Raw genomic sequence first — 16,028 nt, forward strand, 5'->3', positions numbered from 1 at the left:
TATATGGATCCTCGTGTTTCGAAGCCGGATTTGGTAAAACGTTACTCTGACCACCTACGTGATACGGGCAGTCCCCATTAGAGGTTCACTGTGCCATAAGCTCGTTCAACAGGCTTTGTGTGAAATATAACAAAGTCTAGGACTGCTTTTAGTATCCTGGTGGTCCAGCGGTTAGCGTTCCCTGGTCACAGTCATGGGCTCGTTGGCCGTGGGTTCGAATCCTGGCGGGTTGAGGTGTTGATTGTATATATATAAATATATATATATACATCTATATATATATATATATATATATATATATATAATTTTTTTTTTTTTTTTTACCTGCCACGATGATGGACCCTCTGAGGGGGGTCCTTGCCGTAGCCCACCACGAATGACCTGCTGTAACGGGAGTTGTCGCCCAACAGTTGACCGATCTGTTCCCTTGCCCACTTGTGGTTAGCTTCTGTGTCCATACCATTCTTGGCCGTCTGAAAGATATGAAATATGTTATCAAATTCAGTCACAATGACTTCACTTACATTTTTTTTTGAGAGCGAGAGAGTGGCTTTCAAAGCAAGGTATTCAATTTCAATTCTGATCGACTAAATAAATTAAAAGAATTTATCTCTCCATTTGAAGCTTAACAAGTGACGAGCATATTCACAAGTCTATCATTCATATTTAGACTAAAAAAACAGTGATTTAAGTTTTTTTTTTGAGGAAGGAACTAACAAAGAGGGAGATGAAGGCGGCGTTGGCAGCGTAACCGTTGGAACCCTTGTCGCCAAGGAAAACAAGACCCTCCGGGGTGTACGGTGCTTCGTTCTTCAGCCAGTCCAAATAACTCTTGAGGGCGTCAGAATACACGTTGGAGTTATCCAGCAACCAGAAGAGTGACTGTTTTGTGAAACAAAAGATAGTTCGCTTCAAACAATTGGACAAGCTTTAAACGCTCAGTCGAACGTTCTCTTAGTGACATTTACTGCTGTGCAGCTTTGTCCGAAAGTCACTCAAAGAGGACACATGACCTCATTTTTTAATAGTTAAGAAAATAATAGCAATATATTAAACCTATAAAAAGTTAAAATAATGTTTATCTTAACATAATTAGAGTTTATATATAAGGTCGAGGGTTCGAGTTCTGGCGGGTGAGGTTGTTGATATATATATATATATATATATATATATATATATATATATATATATATATATATATATTTCATTAGTCCATATAGCACGCGGACTTCAACATATAATCAACAACCTCACCCGCCAGGACTCGAAACCACGATCATATGTGTGTGACCAGAGAATGCTATCAACCGTGCCACAAAGACACTAAAAGCAATCTTAGACTTTGTTATATTTCACACAAAGCCTGTTCATCGAGCTGATGGCACCGTGAACCTCCAAATGGGGATTGCCTGTGCCACTTAAGTGGTCGGAGTAGCATTTTACCAAATCCGGCTTCGAAACACGAGTTTCCATATATATTTCATTAGTCCATATAACAAGCGGACTTCAACATATAATCAACAAACTCACCCGCCAAGACTCGAACCCACGATGTCCACCCATCCGCTAAATTGACACAAGCATGAGTAAGGATGGGGAAGAACTCAGACTGGGTGCTATTGTGAAGGACACTGCCGTTCATGCCATCGTGGAGTTGCCTCACAATGGCGATGAATTTTGGTAGGCAGCCAAAACGGCTGAGGTTCTACCAGAAGGCTTCCCTGTTGACCGAGTCGAAGGCCTTGGTTAGGTCGATGAAGCCCATGTGCAGGTCACGACGCTTTTCTCAGCATTTTTCCTGTATCTTTGCGAGCAGCAAAAATCATGTCTATGGTGTCACGTGATGGTCTAAAGCCACATTGACTGGGAGGAAATTTTCCGCCTCAGAAATAAGTCTGTTTAAGAGGACTCGGGCGATAATCTAGCCAAGTACAGACAGCAACGAGATCTCGCTGTAGTTGCCACAGTCCGACCGGTCTCCCTTGTTCTTATAAATATTGACGATAGAGGCGTCTTTAAGAGCTTGGGGAATTTCTTCCTTTTCCCATATATTCTCCAGGAGAGAGTGGAGACGGCTGGTAAGGAAAGGTCCTCCTGCTTTATACACCTAGGCTGGGATTTCATCAGGCCCTGAGGCTTTGCTAGGTTTCATGTTTGATGGCAGTAGCTACCTCATCCAGGGATGGAGGATAGCTGAGGTGGGTCAGCTCTGGATGATGAGGAACCTGCTGGGGAGTCAGGACATCCACATCGGTGTTCCGGTTGAGCAATGAATGGTAGTGCTCTTTCCAGCACTGAAAGAGGCCTTCATCATCTTCAATTATGAAGTTACCGTCGGATGAGCGGATGGGGCTGTGCCACGAGTGATTGGCCCATAAAATGTTTTAGTGGAAATGAAGAATACGCGCATCTTATGCTGATCTGCATATTTTGTGTTTCACATACTTTATTTTTAAACCAGTCATTCTTTTGATTGCGAAGTTCCCGCTGGGCCACCGCTTTCTTCTTGCGGAAGGTGTCTGCTTTGGTTTGAGATTGAGGATTGTTCTGTCAGTCAGTTAAAGCAGCACATTTATCATCGATGAGTACATTGAGTGCCGGTTCATTTTCATGAAACCAGTCCTGGTGTACTCTTTCGATCTGGACGAGGGTCTCTCTGCAGGTTTTTGTCATAATATTCTGATAGTGTCGAAAATAACCCACTCAGCACTGGGATTTGCGTTGTTTGCTGTTGGTTTGTTTCTCAGCCCATGTTCGAGGTGCTCTCTGTAAGCATGTGCTACCGCTGGATACTCCAGACGCTTAGTGTCAAAAATTCTTCTGGAGGCTTGCTGCCTTCGTCGTTTTGGGGCGACGTGAAGTGAGAGCTTGGCTCTGACCTAGCCAATGACCAGTGTCGCAGTGTTCTCATCCACACATGGCACGGGTGATGAAGACATCTCGGCGATCTCTTTATCTGACGATGATGTAGTCAATGAGATGCCAGTGTTTGGATCGTGGGTGTTGCCACGAACTCTTGAACTTGTCGGCCTGCCTAAAAAAGGTATGCTGATAGTGAGGTTGTGTGAAGCACACTTGCTGAGGAATAGTAGGCCGTTGGGAATACACTTACCTAGTCCATTTCCCCCTATTTTTCCCTGCCAAATGTCAGCATCTCTGCCAACTCTGGCAATGAAGTCATCTAGGAACACAACCTTGTCTTCTCTGGGAATAGAGGTTAGCATTCTATCGAGGTCGGCTATTATTTTGATGTTATACCTAGCCTGCTCTTTTGTCACAAGAGCAGTTCTTCTTTCAGGACATTCATTTGTGCCAGTATCCAGAAAGTTCCTGACATTCCATGCAGCGACCATAAGAGGTTTGTATAGTTTATTTTTGCTTGGATCTGTGATTTTGATCGTGTTCTCGGCAGCATAAGGATGACCTTACTGGGTGCGATTGTCCAGTCAGATTGTCTTTTTTAGGCAGTCTATGCTTAGGGCACCTTTTCTAGCCGCCTTCACACGTGGGGTTAACAGTGGCTCCTGTCGACAGGGCTGCTCAGTTACACAGACAGGACTGGATTGCACTGCTGCCTAAATCCCAGTGTATAAACAACCATCTTATCAATGGTGCCCATGTGTAGAGTTGTGATTAGAGACTCCCGGCAGTCATCTCTGCCTGTCCCCGTTGCCACTGGTCCGTCGCTATGGGACTTTTGGGGGTATAGGGTTTTGATGATGATGAGAGGTATGATGAACTGGATGATGGCTGTGCGTGAGTTTAAATATGTGGAGAGGCTGGAGCGCAGACTGCAACCACACACCTTGGCTCTCCCTTTTCCTGATACAGTGGTGCAAGTGTTGCAACGACTGGGGAGAGGGAGAGTTGCAATGTACTTACGATAGCCCAGTTTTTTGGGTTCCTCCTTAATAGCCTGTCCATCAGGCATTGCCTTCGTCCGCCGATGTAGTCGTTGGGTTCCCAAGGTGGTCACCTCTTCCGCCTATACGGCCTTTGAGGTCTTACTGGAGCTCTGTAAGCATGTCTGCCTGGTGCGGGGTTCCACCGCAGATTTTTCGTTCGCGGTTTACACACGTAGCCTTATACCTACCAAGGTTAATTCGCAAGACTGCGGGGCAATGGTTGATAGGCGCCAGGACGTGTCCACTTGCCAGTGGGCCTATGCGCCGTCCCTCTGGGGCCCACTGCTACTCCGAGATCCTCTGCTTGTCTAGCCTGGGCCCACGAGGCACCCAGTTACCGTGTGTTGCCACGAGGAGGCACCGCAATCTTAATGGTGAGGATGTTGTGTACTAGCAGGGGAAGACTTATGCAAGTTGCTTCCCTGTTCGCCACGAGGGTTAGCTAGCGGCGGTAGCTGAAAGCGAGAGGGAGCAAGCAGTGCTTGCAACTTAACACTGACATAATGCTGCCACACTAGTCGCATTTCACCATCTTGTGTGCGAACACGCACACACACACACACACACGCAACATCTTTAGTCCTCATGGAGTGAGGATGCACTCCACACTGTTCCGCTAAGGAGGCCGTGGTCTTTTAAACCAAGAGACAGCTGCTAGCCTGGTCTGTCGGGCCTTCCCTTTCCCCATTTCATCTTCACCACCTAGATTTATCAACATCATCCCAATAATAATTCAGTGCACATATTATCTTACCTAGATTTATATCATATATATATATATATATATATATATATATATATATATATATATATATATATATATATATATATATATATATATATATATATATATATATATATATATATCTTGATATATGGAAACAATACTTAGCTTTCGTCTTTATTCAGACATCTTCAGAGGCAACAGTTGCTTATATTTGTGGATTTATATATATATATATATATATATATATATATATATATATATATATATATATATATATATATATATATATATATAAAGTGATAATTTCTGATGTCAATGGCGACCTGAAGTGGACCTCAAACATCCAAGGCCCCCTGTACACTCACCACCACTTTCACTGGATGAGAAGCCAATTAAGACTCCAAACTACATCAGGAGAGAAATGAGGACATCCTACTCCACCTAGGTGAGGATTTAAGAATTCCTAACTACATCACATGAGGAACAATAACGATATCTAAAACGCTTTGTGAGCTGAAGAACCTGCCCGGACCACCTGGTAGATGTGCTAAACATCTGCAGCTGCCGTATCTTTTTATATTGAAAACTTTTGTGGATCAGTGACCCACTCCTCAATTTCACCTTATGTAACTTATCATCTCTGTTTATTGTATATTTTCAGCCTTCTGGCTGGTATGTTTATCTCAATAAACCGTTAATTATTATTATTATTATTATTATTATTATTATTATTATTACACACATTGTATATGAGCGAATTTACTTATTGTATTATTATTATTTTTCTAGATAACTTACATATATTCCTGGCCTCTTGTCATCCCAGGAGAATTCGGTATGACTATCATTTAAGAAGTTGAACTCGTCCCAATGGTCTCGGGCGCTAGTGATGTAGCTGGGATCACGTGTGGCTCGAGCCAACCATAGCGCGGCCCAGCAAAGCTCGTCACCGTACCCCGTAACCGAGCTGAGGAGAAGTCAGTTACAGTGATTCATTCATGTGCTGTGGTTACTGATCTGTTGGTAATATTGACATTAGGGTGGTCCTTACTTCTGGGCAAAAAACAAAATTTGCCATTTTTTGTCACAGACCCTGGCAAATGTTTTCATTTGGGGTAGAAACATTGTCTGTAAAATATTTTTTAAGTATCTTAATAATTAAAGGTTGCTCAAGTCAAATGAAATTGAACAATATTATGCCTATGCTTAATGTTCATAACACATCATTTCCTAGCCCCCAAGCCTGCCCCCCCCCCCCACTTAGTCTAAGTGGGTATGAGCTGCTCAAGGCAGGGGTCGCATGAGGACCAGTCTCACTGTTCGTCCTTGGTGATGCGGCCTGAGAAATCTTGGACTAAGGCTACTCCTCTTTCTGCATGATCATTGATCACAGACAAAGCTTGTACACTGGCTTTTGCATTTTGGAAGCCAGGATCATCTTTCCACTGTTCTACTAGGAGGGCCAGGAAATCTGTATTCAAGTTGAGCTTTTTGAAAAATGACCTTGTGTTCTTTGTCGTGAAATCACAAAGGTTCTTCACTTGGAGTGTGTCTGGATTGATTGTAACCCGTTTGACATGCTTTTCTTCTTCAATAACGATGTTCATAGCTTCCAACATGCGGTCCTTCACTGCTGGGAGAACATCGTCATCAAAGAAGGCCAATGCAACCAACTCTTCTGACAATTACCAGAGGTGTCTCATCATTTTGTGGAAAGTTGCCTTTGATATGACATCGCTGATGGTACTGTAGTCTTGTACAGCTTTAAGCAACATCAGATCTCCTTTTGGTGCCTTTGCAGCAAGTGGAGCAGTTGTCCAAGCCTTCACATATATTCGGGCAAAGAAAATGCACAAATCTCTTAGTCCTCTGTTCTCCTTTGGAGTAAGCTTAAACTGTGAACGGAATAACCACACTTTGAAGGAATAAATGGTCTTTGCCATCCATCGTGCTTGGTGCATTGCATCAGGAGCAGAAAATCGTACTCCCCGAGAAGGTGATGTGCCAAGGAAGATGGAGGCCAGCTCTAGCAGCTCTCGATAATCATCTCGAAGCTGTGTCTCCAATAGAGCCTTCTCAATGAAGTTGGTTAGATCGTCCCTAACAGCTTTACCGATTCTTCTGCCAGATCGTCGGTGGAGGAGTCTTCAAACTTCTGCTTCTCAATTTGTTCCCATTTGGCTTGGAATCTTCTGAACAGCTGTATGTCAGGAGCAGCTGAGTGCCCCATTACAGCTTCAAAAGCAGCTCCAGCTACAAGTTCTAGTACATGGTGGCGGTAGGCAAAATATAGCAAATCACGACTCGGCAACTGCTCAATTTTGACACACACCCTTGTGGTGACCAGTATTTGAGCTTGTTGTATCAAAGCACATGCCATGCACGATGTCTGCAATGTGCCATTGCTGTAAAGCCTGCACAACAGCTTTTGCTTGTTCATCACCGGTACCAGAGGGAAGTTTTGGAACAGCAAGAAGTTGGGAGGTGCCATTGCCTGAGACAAGAACTGGGAGTCTGTCAACATGGCCCCCATGCCCCGTTAAATCAGGCATCAATTTACCATCCCAGTGAACAATTAAAACTGACTGGTTTGAAGTTTGAAAGGATTTCAGCTGCCCTGCTACTGCGATGATGCTGACGTTTCCTCCTCATGCTTGATCGATTCAGAATCAATTCACTGACATCATGGCCCAGACTCTGAGCAGTTTGGGTGACAATGTGCATGGCCATTCTATCTGAGGACTTGGTCCGATCTAATGCTGTAGAAAGTTCTGGAGTTAGAACTTCTTTTCGCCCACGCTTCTTGACAGTAGGTGGAGTTTGAAGTGCTGATGGGCCAGGAACTGGGTTGGATTCCTCAGAAGAAGACGTACTACTGCTGTCCAAGACAACGATGGCCTGGCATTTTTTGGCTTCTTCCTCTGCACTGTCTGCAGCCAACTTCCTTTTCATTGCTTTCTTGAGAGTTTTTTCTCGTCGTTTCTGTCTTTTCAGGAATACTTTGTCAAGAGATGACATTGTCCCACGACGCCCTTTTTCTCGTTGCGCTGTTAAGAAATCCTTATCCTCCTGAACTGTCATCATATTCAAAGCATTCACATGTGCAATGTCAAAGAGATCTTCAAATGTATCAGTGAACTCTTTCTCTTTCTGCTTTTGAGTTTCTGTCTTTCTTGAAGAGTTCTTTTTCAAACTACTCCACTTGTCAAACATTTTGTGCACTTGATTCACACAATCTGGTTTGTGGTGTGTGGGAATGTTTGCTTTTGTCCAAAATTAAAGAACTTTGTCTGTGACTTTCCCAGCCGCCACTCTGATGGTTTTTTTCTGTATGCGATGCAGGATTAAAAAATACTGTAACACTTGCCTGTTTGAAGGTAACTTTGCCCCTGTAATGTCATCACATAATGTCTTTATCAAATACACATTTTCTCGTGTTTTTACTCCTGCATTAGCTATTTTTACCTGAGGAATAAAGAAATGAACTATTAATATAAATTAATAATGAGAATACTCTGCAGAACTGTTTCTAATTTCCCCAATCATCAATCACGACCAGCAAAAACTCACCACAATCGTGCCAAATGCGACGCACTAGTGGTGGGCGTAATCAGCTACAAAGTAATCGACTACATCGATTACTTAATTTTTGACAGCTTTGAGCAACCTCTAAATATTAATATATTTAAAAATAACTCTACACACAATGTTTTGTCCTAAATGGACACTTTTAGCAAGGTCTGTGGTAAAAAATTCCAAAATTGAAAAATAAGGACCACTCTAATTGACATCCTAGTGATAATGATCAGCTGATGGTAGTGACCCCGGGGTAACTGACCTATTGGTGATACTAACTACAAAAGTTGATATTGTGTCCTGTAATAGAGCAAAGATTACTGTTAATCAGATACATCATCTTTGATTCATAAATTGCTAGACGTTATCTCTGTGATTAACATTTGAAAATCTATTAGTGTGTTTCTAGGAGGGAAACTGTTATGATGGATGAGTTACTGTGGGAGTAACAAAATGAAAGATATGAAGAAGACCTTTCATATTATAGAGGGTTTGAACAATACATTAATGACGGGCTGTAAAGTAGTCCGTAAAGTGTCTAAGCTCACTTAAGTTTAACTATATAAGTGTCCAGTTATGTGATAATACACTGTGGAATATAGGCTGAAACGAACACGGAGTCGTTGATATCGAGCTTAGTGTCCTTAAGCAAAAAATATCTGTCTCCATTTAAGCTTACATTTACTTTCGTTAGTATTTACCACCAAGTCTCGCCTAGTTCATACACTTTCAAACCCATTCACCAGCATTTGTTAAACAAAAAATCGCCATCTAGATTGTGTTGTCTGCAAAAACTGTCTGATTCTCTTCTCATTTTCAAGCCGAATAATTATTTCCTAAGCTTGTAGTGAGAGACTAAAGTATCTTCCTAGCACTGGCCAAGTATAATGAAATCTGACTTCTCACCACAGTGAATGGTGTCACTGAAGACCCCTCTTCTAGGTTCCACAGGTTTGCCAACTATTTATGGAATCCACACATGCATGTGTCGAATGGCTCCACCGTACTGTGATGCATTCAAGGAAACCCCGTAAAATAATTAAATTTTTACTGTACCTTCCTCCATCATTTGCAGTATTATCTCTAATTTATGCACTCATGAGAATAAAAAAACACGATGATGCCAATACACATCTTTGACGTAGTCCTACTTTCACTGTGAACCATTTTTCCTCTTCCCAACATATCCTCAATTACGTTTCACATTTTTCATGAAAACTAGGAACAACATTAAACAGTTTTTCTTATGCACCACACATTGTAACACTTCCCACAGAACTAAACTTAAACTGCAATGTTCCCAATCTGTATGTAACTTGAGCAATACCAAGCTGAGCTGTAATACAATTCACCTACATAATTTATAACGTGAAATATTCACAGTAAAACACAGCACATACGGGTAGGTATTTTTAGCATCCGGGATAGAGATGTCGTAGCTCTGACGGTAAGTGTTGGCTAAGTAGTAGAGTTGCATACCCACGTCCAGAAGATTTGCAGCATAAGCTGTATGGTCTCTCTGGGGAGGTAACATAAAGGGATTAAGAATGAGTGACTGTGTAATAAAAGAGTTTATCTGGCCTAAGTAAAACATGCAAGGAATGTAATATGTTCTACTTAGGCCAGACAGGAAAAGATCTTGCAACTAGAATTAAACAACACAAATACAGTGTTAGGACAGGCCAGGAGTCCAATGCTCTGTTTGTTCATTTGAGGGATAACAAGCATTGCATTGACTGGGATAATGCCTCCTCAATATTACCATGTAATTCAATTGATAGTAGGAACATCATAGAATCTAGTCTTATTAAACATACAGAAGCATTCAACATGAATTTGAGTAACGGCATGTACAAGCTGGACAATTTTGCAATTAAGAAGATTTGTAACCAGGTGAGAAGGCCAGGTCACCTGACCATGTGACCTGACCACCAACCGTTGTGTGCTATTTAAAGATTAGTAGGGTCATTACCTAATACCTGACCATTGTGGACCTGGTCTCACCCTCCTCTGTATATATACACCTTGGTTTGTATTTCTCTCTCTAGTCTGTACTCACCCCTGAAGATGTGAATTACACGAAAGCGCTTGGGAACTTCGTGTTTTCTTCTTTCCTTGTGGTTATCAGCATATATATATATATGCTTGATTATAACAACCACGACCATGATTATAACAACCCTGACTATGATTATAACACCTACGACTATGATCATAACCACGACCATGATAATAACAACCAAGACCATGATTATAACAACCACGACCATGATAATAACAACCAAGACCATGATTATAACAACCACGACCATGATTATAACAACCAAGACCATGATTATAACAACCACGACCATGAATATAACAACCACGACTATGATTATAACAACCGAGACTATGATTATAACAACCACGGCTATGATTATAACAACCACGACCATTATTATAACACCAACGACCATGATTATAACAACTACGACTATGATTATAACAACCATGACCATGATTATAGCAACCACGACCATGGTTATAACAACTACGGCCAAGATTATAACAACCACGATCATGATTATAACAACCACGACCATGATTATAACAACCACGACTATGATTATAACAACCACGACCATGATTATAACAACCCCGACCATGATTATCTCATATACTACAGGAATAGCCGTGTGTCTGTGTGTGTGTCTGTTCTGGGAGGCGAAACGGCACAACCGTTTTTCATCAAACTTGGTGGAAAAATCGCTAAAAATTCATAGTGGAACAAACCTGGTCCAATGTCGAAGGTTTCTTTAGAAAGGCATTAGTTAACAATTATATTTACGATGGAAAACAATGCAAGTTTACGGACTTGGCGCTCCCTCATTCGTTGTACACTGTCAGCCCACGATTGCAGTTATCGTAAGGCTTCCTCCTCCTCCCCCCAATTTTTTTCTTAGCCCACTTTTTTTTACTGTTGTTTGGATTAGTAAAGGACGGAAGATGAGTAAATAGAAGAATAAAGAAGGGAAAACAGAAAATAGTTAGAGATAACAGGTGGGGGGAGCTGAGTTTCATCATGCGTCTGGATGCGCAGTTTCAACGTTACCAGACGACCTTACAGCTACAGTGTATACTTAGTCCTGTGGGTGACTGTACAATGAAAAAGAGAAGAGATAAAAATATAATAACAGGAATGCATGGAGAAGATGACTACAATAGACACAGGGTGAATATAGACAGTGAAACAGACAGGAGGTTGACAAAAATAGACAGATTCATACATGCACAAATAGACAATATGGCAACTAACATGACAGACAGACAGTTGACTGACTGGTTCACATTAGACAAACAGGCAGACACGCGCCAACAATGGATAAGACAGACAGATTTGATGACACAAAGAGTATAGATGGGCTTACATTCAAACACCACGCAGACGAGCAGGGAGTTGGGATGGCAACAGAGAGGACGGATAGACTTGAGACAGATTAGAAGGCATTTATAAACAAGAATAACACCAAATTGACCATAGCTGCGTCAGTGAGGGTAGGAGGTCTTACATCCACCAGCATAAATAATAAGACGCATTGAAAACTAACACCCTCGTGCGGAAAGAACATCGATGGTCGGTCAGTCATGTGAGATGGGCTTAAGACTTACAAACTACATGATGACTATGATGACTTAACACAGATGATGACTTAAGCAGATGGTCACTAATCTAACCAGAATTAAGGTCACTTCTCTTCATAATATATATTATCTCAGAATGATCATCGGTGATTCATAATAATTTTTTTTATGATTTTAACCTCTCCTTATGGCGAATATTTCTTTAACTAATTATTCTAACCTTTATTCTATTCCTTCTTATAGTATATTATATACTGCAAGTATCACGACCATGACCATGATTATAACAACCACGACCATGATTATAACAACCAGGACCATGATTATAACAACCAGAACCATGATTATAACAACCAGGACCATGATTATAACAACCACTACCATACTTATAACAACCACGACTATGATTATAACAACCACGACCATGATTATAACAACCACGACTATGATTATAGCAACCACGACCATGAATATAACAACCACGACTATGATTATAACAACCACGACCATGATCATAACAACCACGACTATGATTACAACAATCACGATGATGAATATAACAACCACGACTATGATTATAGCAACCAAGACCATGATTATAACAAACACGTCCATGAACATAACAAGCACGACCATGAATATAACAACCACAACTATGATTATCACAACCACGACCATGATTATAACAACCACGACTATGATTATAACAAACGCGACCATGAATATAACAACCACGACCATGATTATAACAACCACGACCATGATTATAACAACCACGACTATGATTATAACAAACGCGACTATGATTATAACAACCACGACCGTGATTATAACAACCACGACCATGATTATAACAACAACGAATATGATTATAACAACCACGACCATGATTATAACACTCACGATCATGATTATAACAACTACGACTATGATTGTAACAACCACGGCTATGATCAAAACCACGACTATGATTATAACAACCACGACCATGATTATAACAACCACGACCATGATTATGTAGTGATGGGTTGTCAGACCGCAGCTTGCATCTCAGAGACAGTCCAGACTCGACCCGACATTAGGGAGGTCAAAAGTGTAGGGTATCTCTTGCGGCTGACCAAGGGTTATAAATCAGCCAGGCTCCCCTTCCCATGTCACACGGCCAACAAACATGTAAGAAGGCACCAGCCGACTCTCTCCCAATATACACATTATCCTACACCGCAGAAAGAAGTCCAGACTTGACCCGACATTAGGGAGGTCAAGTGCAGGGTAACTCTCACGGTTGACCAAGGGTTATAAATCAGCCAGGCTCCCCTCCCATGTGACACGGCACCACAACAAACATGTAAGAAGGCACCGGCCGACTCTCTCCGAAAATACACAATAACCTACATCTGAAAAAGACCAGACCTGACCTCACATTGGCTAGGTCAATGTAAGGAGACCCTTCGCCGCGCCCCCCCTCAACCTGACGGCTCGCCTCCCAATATATAGGACGTCCTAGTCCTCCCTCACAGAGATACCCGGGAGACAGAGCCAGAGACAGAGCCAGAGAGAGGCAGAGAGAGAGTGTGTCTTGTAACGAAGAAGGGCCAGCTACCACGTCCCGAGTCCTGCTCGAGAGAAGTCAGGGGCCGGAGGCAAGCCGCCTCCGGTCGCCTCCAGTCGCCTCCGGTCAGGACCGAGACTTCCCTCCGGCGCCCAGCTAAGCAGTCTCCCATAGAGACAACCCAGGACCACCTGCTAGGCCTCCCCTAGGTCACGTGAGTGTTTGTCAGAGCTTTCCATGGGATGAGTTACTTACGTGGGAAGTGTATTCATTTCATGTTCGTGTCCGAGAATCAGAGTGTCTAGTAACGTAATATGATGTCCTAGTAACGTAAATAATGTCCTAGTAACTTCAATAGAAGGTGTTATTAATGTGTCCATGTCATGTTCGTAATTAATAAAGAGTTGTAACGAAGCGGTGTTTGAGAAGTCGCCCTTAAGACGCAATAGATGTGTATTGACATAACAGATACGATAAGTGTAAATAACTATCACGGCCACGCTACCAAAATCTTCCTCTCTTTTACTCTCTTACTAAATATTCTACCTATATATATAAATATTCTTCATGTGAATATTTTGTAACTTTACAATGGTGGCAGCGAACTTAATGTAAACTCACGCCTGCCCTCGGTTAGCCATAACACCTGGCTCGTCTCATCCTTCATTTGATTCAGTCTAAGTATTGTCTACAATGGTGTAATAAGTAATTCCTGTGTCGTAGCGTCGTAGCGTGAAAAGTGTCCTAGTGCGTCATCTTTACAGCTCAAGTCAATGTCTCTCGTTGTGGTATACGCGAATTGTTACTAGCAAAACACTCCCAGGATATGTTCAGTGCTTAATATAATTTCTCAGTGTCCCCCACGTTCTGTGAAGTTCTCAGTATCCCAAGTGCATTTTAATTGTCGGTCAGTGTTAAATGTACCCATTGTGTTTTAGTGATAGAAGCGGTGTCTGTACTAACTGTTATAACTTAACATGTCTTTTAACCTACATCCTCCTCCCTGTCCTAATCCTCACCTCACCCTTCCTCCCATCCCTGCCCCGCCCTGCCCCGCCCCACCGTTCCGTGCCTCGCCCCGCCCCACCGTTCCGTGCCCCGCCCCGCCAAGCCCCGGCCTGGCCCGATCAACCACGCCTCGGCCTGGCCAGCCGCGTCCCGCCTTGCCTCCGTCCTTATCACCCGCCTCGCCGCGTAAGACCTCACTAATCCCCCGTCTTTTGTCCCGTAAGCTATATGTTGATGATGATGGTTAATATAAAGTAATATTGCGATGAATGCAGAGCTTCACTCAGTGGATTTTTATGCTGTTATGATTTGTGATGTACTCTTTGACGCGTAGTGATAAATGATATTAAGTGTAGTGCGCAGAGCTTAACTCCCCGACCCAGCCTGATGAGAAAATTGTCGTGACGGAAATAATAGTTACCAAACATTGACGTAACGTATAGAGTAATTTTTTTTTGCGAATGCACTTCCAACTAATCCATCATCCCTTTAGGATTGTTTCTCTGGCAAATATCACACACAGTACCGCCCCATGGCTAGCCGGAATCCGACCACAGCACATATAAGAAGAGAAGATGCAGCGTGATGAATGCAGCACCACACCCGCCACACACCACCCCACTTCTTTCAAGTCCTCCCTGGTCTAGGATTAAGAAGATTTTATATTTTTCTACTCTAGGAAATTAAGGAGTGTGGAATGCAGCGCCACACAACGAACCCTGGTGAGCCCAGCCAGGGAGGGATTCACCACTGTGGAAGGTGTAAGACAGGACGGTCTTTGGTCTCGCCGACACTCACGTACGGAGGGCGAGCCCTGGTCCGCGGAACCTGCCTTACAGTCATCTAAGGAGACGACAGCCCAAGCAGTGGACCGGCTTTCATCCCGGCCGGAGGGGGCCGACGGCAGATGAACAGAAAATCGTCTGGAATATGTTGAAAATGATGATGTTGCAGAGAAGAAATACAGATGGAGCAGAAAAATTCATCTGGAATATGACGGAAAACGAAGATGTATAAAGAAACGCAGATGAACAGAAAAATCGTCTGGAATATGAAAGTATAAAGAAACGCAGATGAACAGAAAAATTCATCTGGAATATGGAAATGCTCTACACGTAGAGGAAGCGCAGGTGAACAGAAAAATCATCTGGAATATTATAGAAACCAGGAGGAAGTGAGAAGAAGTCAGATGTGGTGACACGACCTACAAAGTGCGGTATTGAAGAAAGAAAAACGTGCTATGTGAAGACAGAAGACGTCCTGTGCTGACATCAGAAGAAAGTCGACAATGAAAAGGTGGATAATCAGAAGGACCAATCGACTACCACTGTTGTGCTGCCGGCATTCCTTATTTTCAGATACCAGCTGGATGGAGGACTTGAGCCATGCTGGACCCAACAAATGTACTGATGTTGTTGATGTTGTTGATGTACAATAAAAAGATATAACACCCGAACATGTGAAATAGGAGCATTTTTTTTTTGTATTTTGAAGTATTTAATTCTCTGATTTTTGTTAACATGTACTACAAAGAATGTTTTTTTTAAAGATTAGTCACTTTTTCTATGAGTTCATTTGATCAATGTTTTGCACTACGAAACACAATGTTGTAGCCATTTACTGACTGAGATGAATT

General features: G+C 42.3%; 1 protein-coding gene across 1 annotated transcript in view; it reads right to left on the reverse strand.

The window, feature by feature from the left end:
- LOC121872546 (endoglucanase 15-like) overlaps positions 1–16,028 on the reverse strand; it is a 62,049-nt gene that overhangs the window by 8,794 nt on the left and 37,227 nt on the right. Inside the window, exons 10-13 of the mRNA XM_042375330.1 lie at positions 9,609–9,727; positions 5,431–5,599; positions 718–882; positions 325–473 (exon numbers count right to left, since the gene is read on the reverse strand). Of these exons, the coding sequence (XP_042231264.1) occupies positions 325–473; positions 718–882; positions 5,431–5,599; positions 9,609–9,727 (602 nt within the window). The remainder of the gene's footprint in view (positions 1–324; positions 474–717; positions 883–5,430; positions 5,600–9,608; positions 9,728–16,028) is intronic.

Source organism: Homarus americanus, unplaced genomic scaffold, assembly GCF_018991925.1.
Source record: "Homarus americanus isolate GMGI-L3 unplaced genomic scaffold, GMGI_Hamer_2.0 scaffold39155, whole genome shotgun sequence".
NCBI classification, from domain to species: domain Eukaryota; kingdom Metazoa; phylum Arthropoda; class Malacostraca; order Decapoda; family Nephropidae; genus Homarus; species Homarus americanus.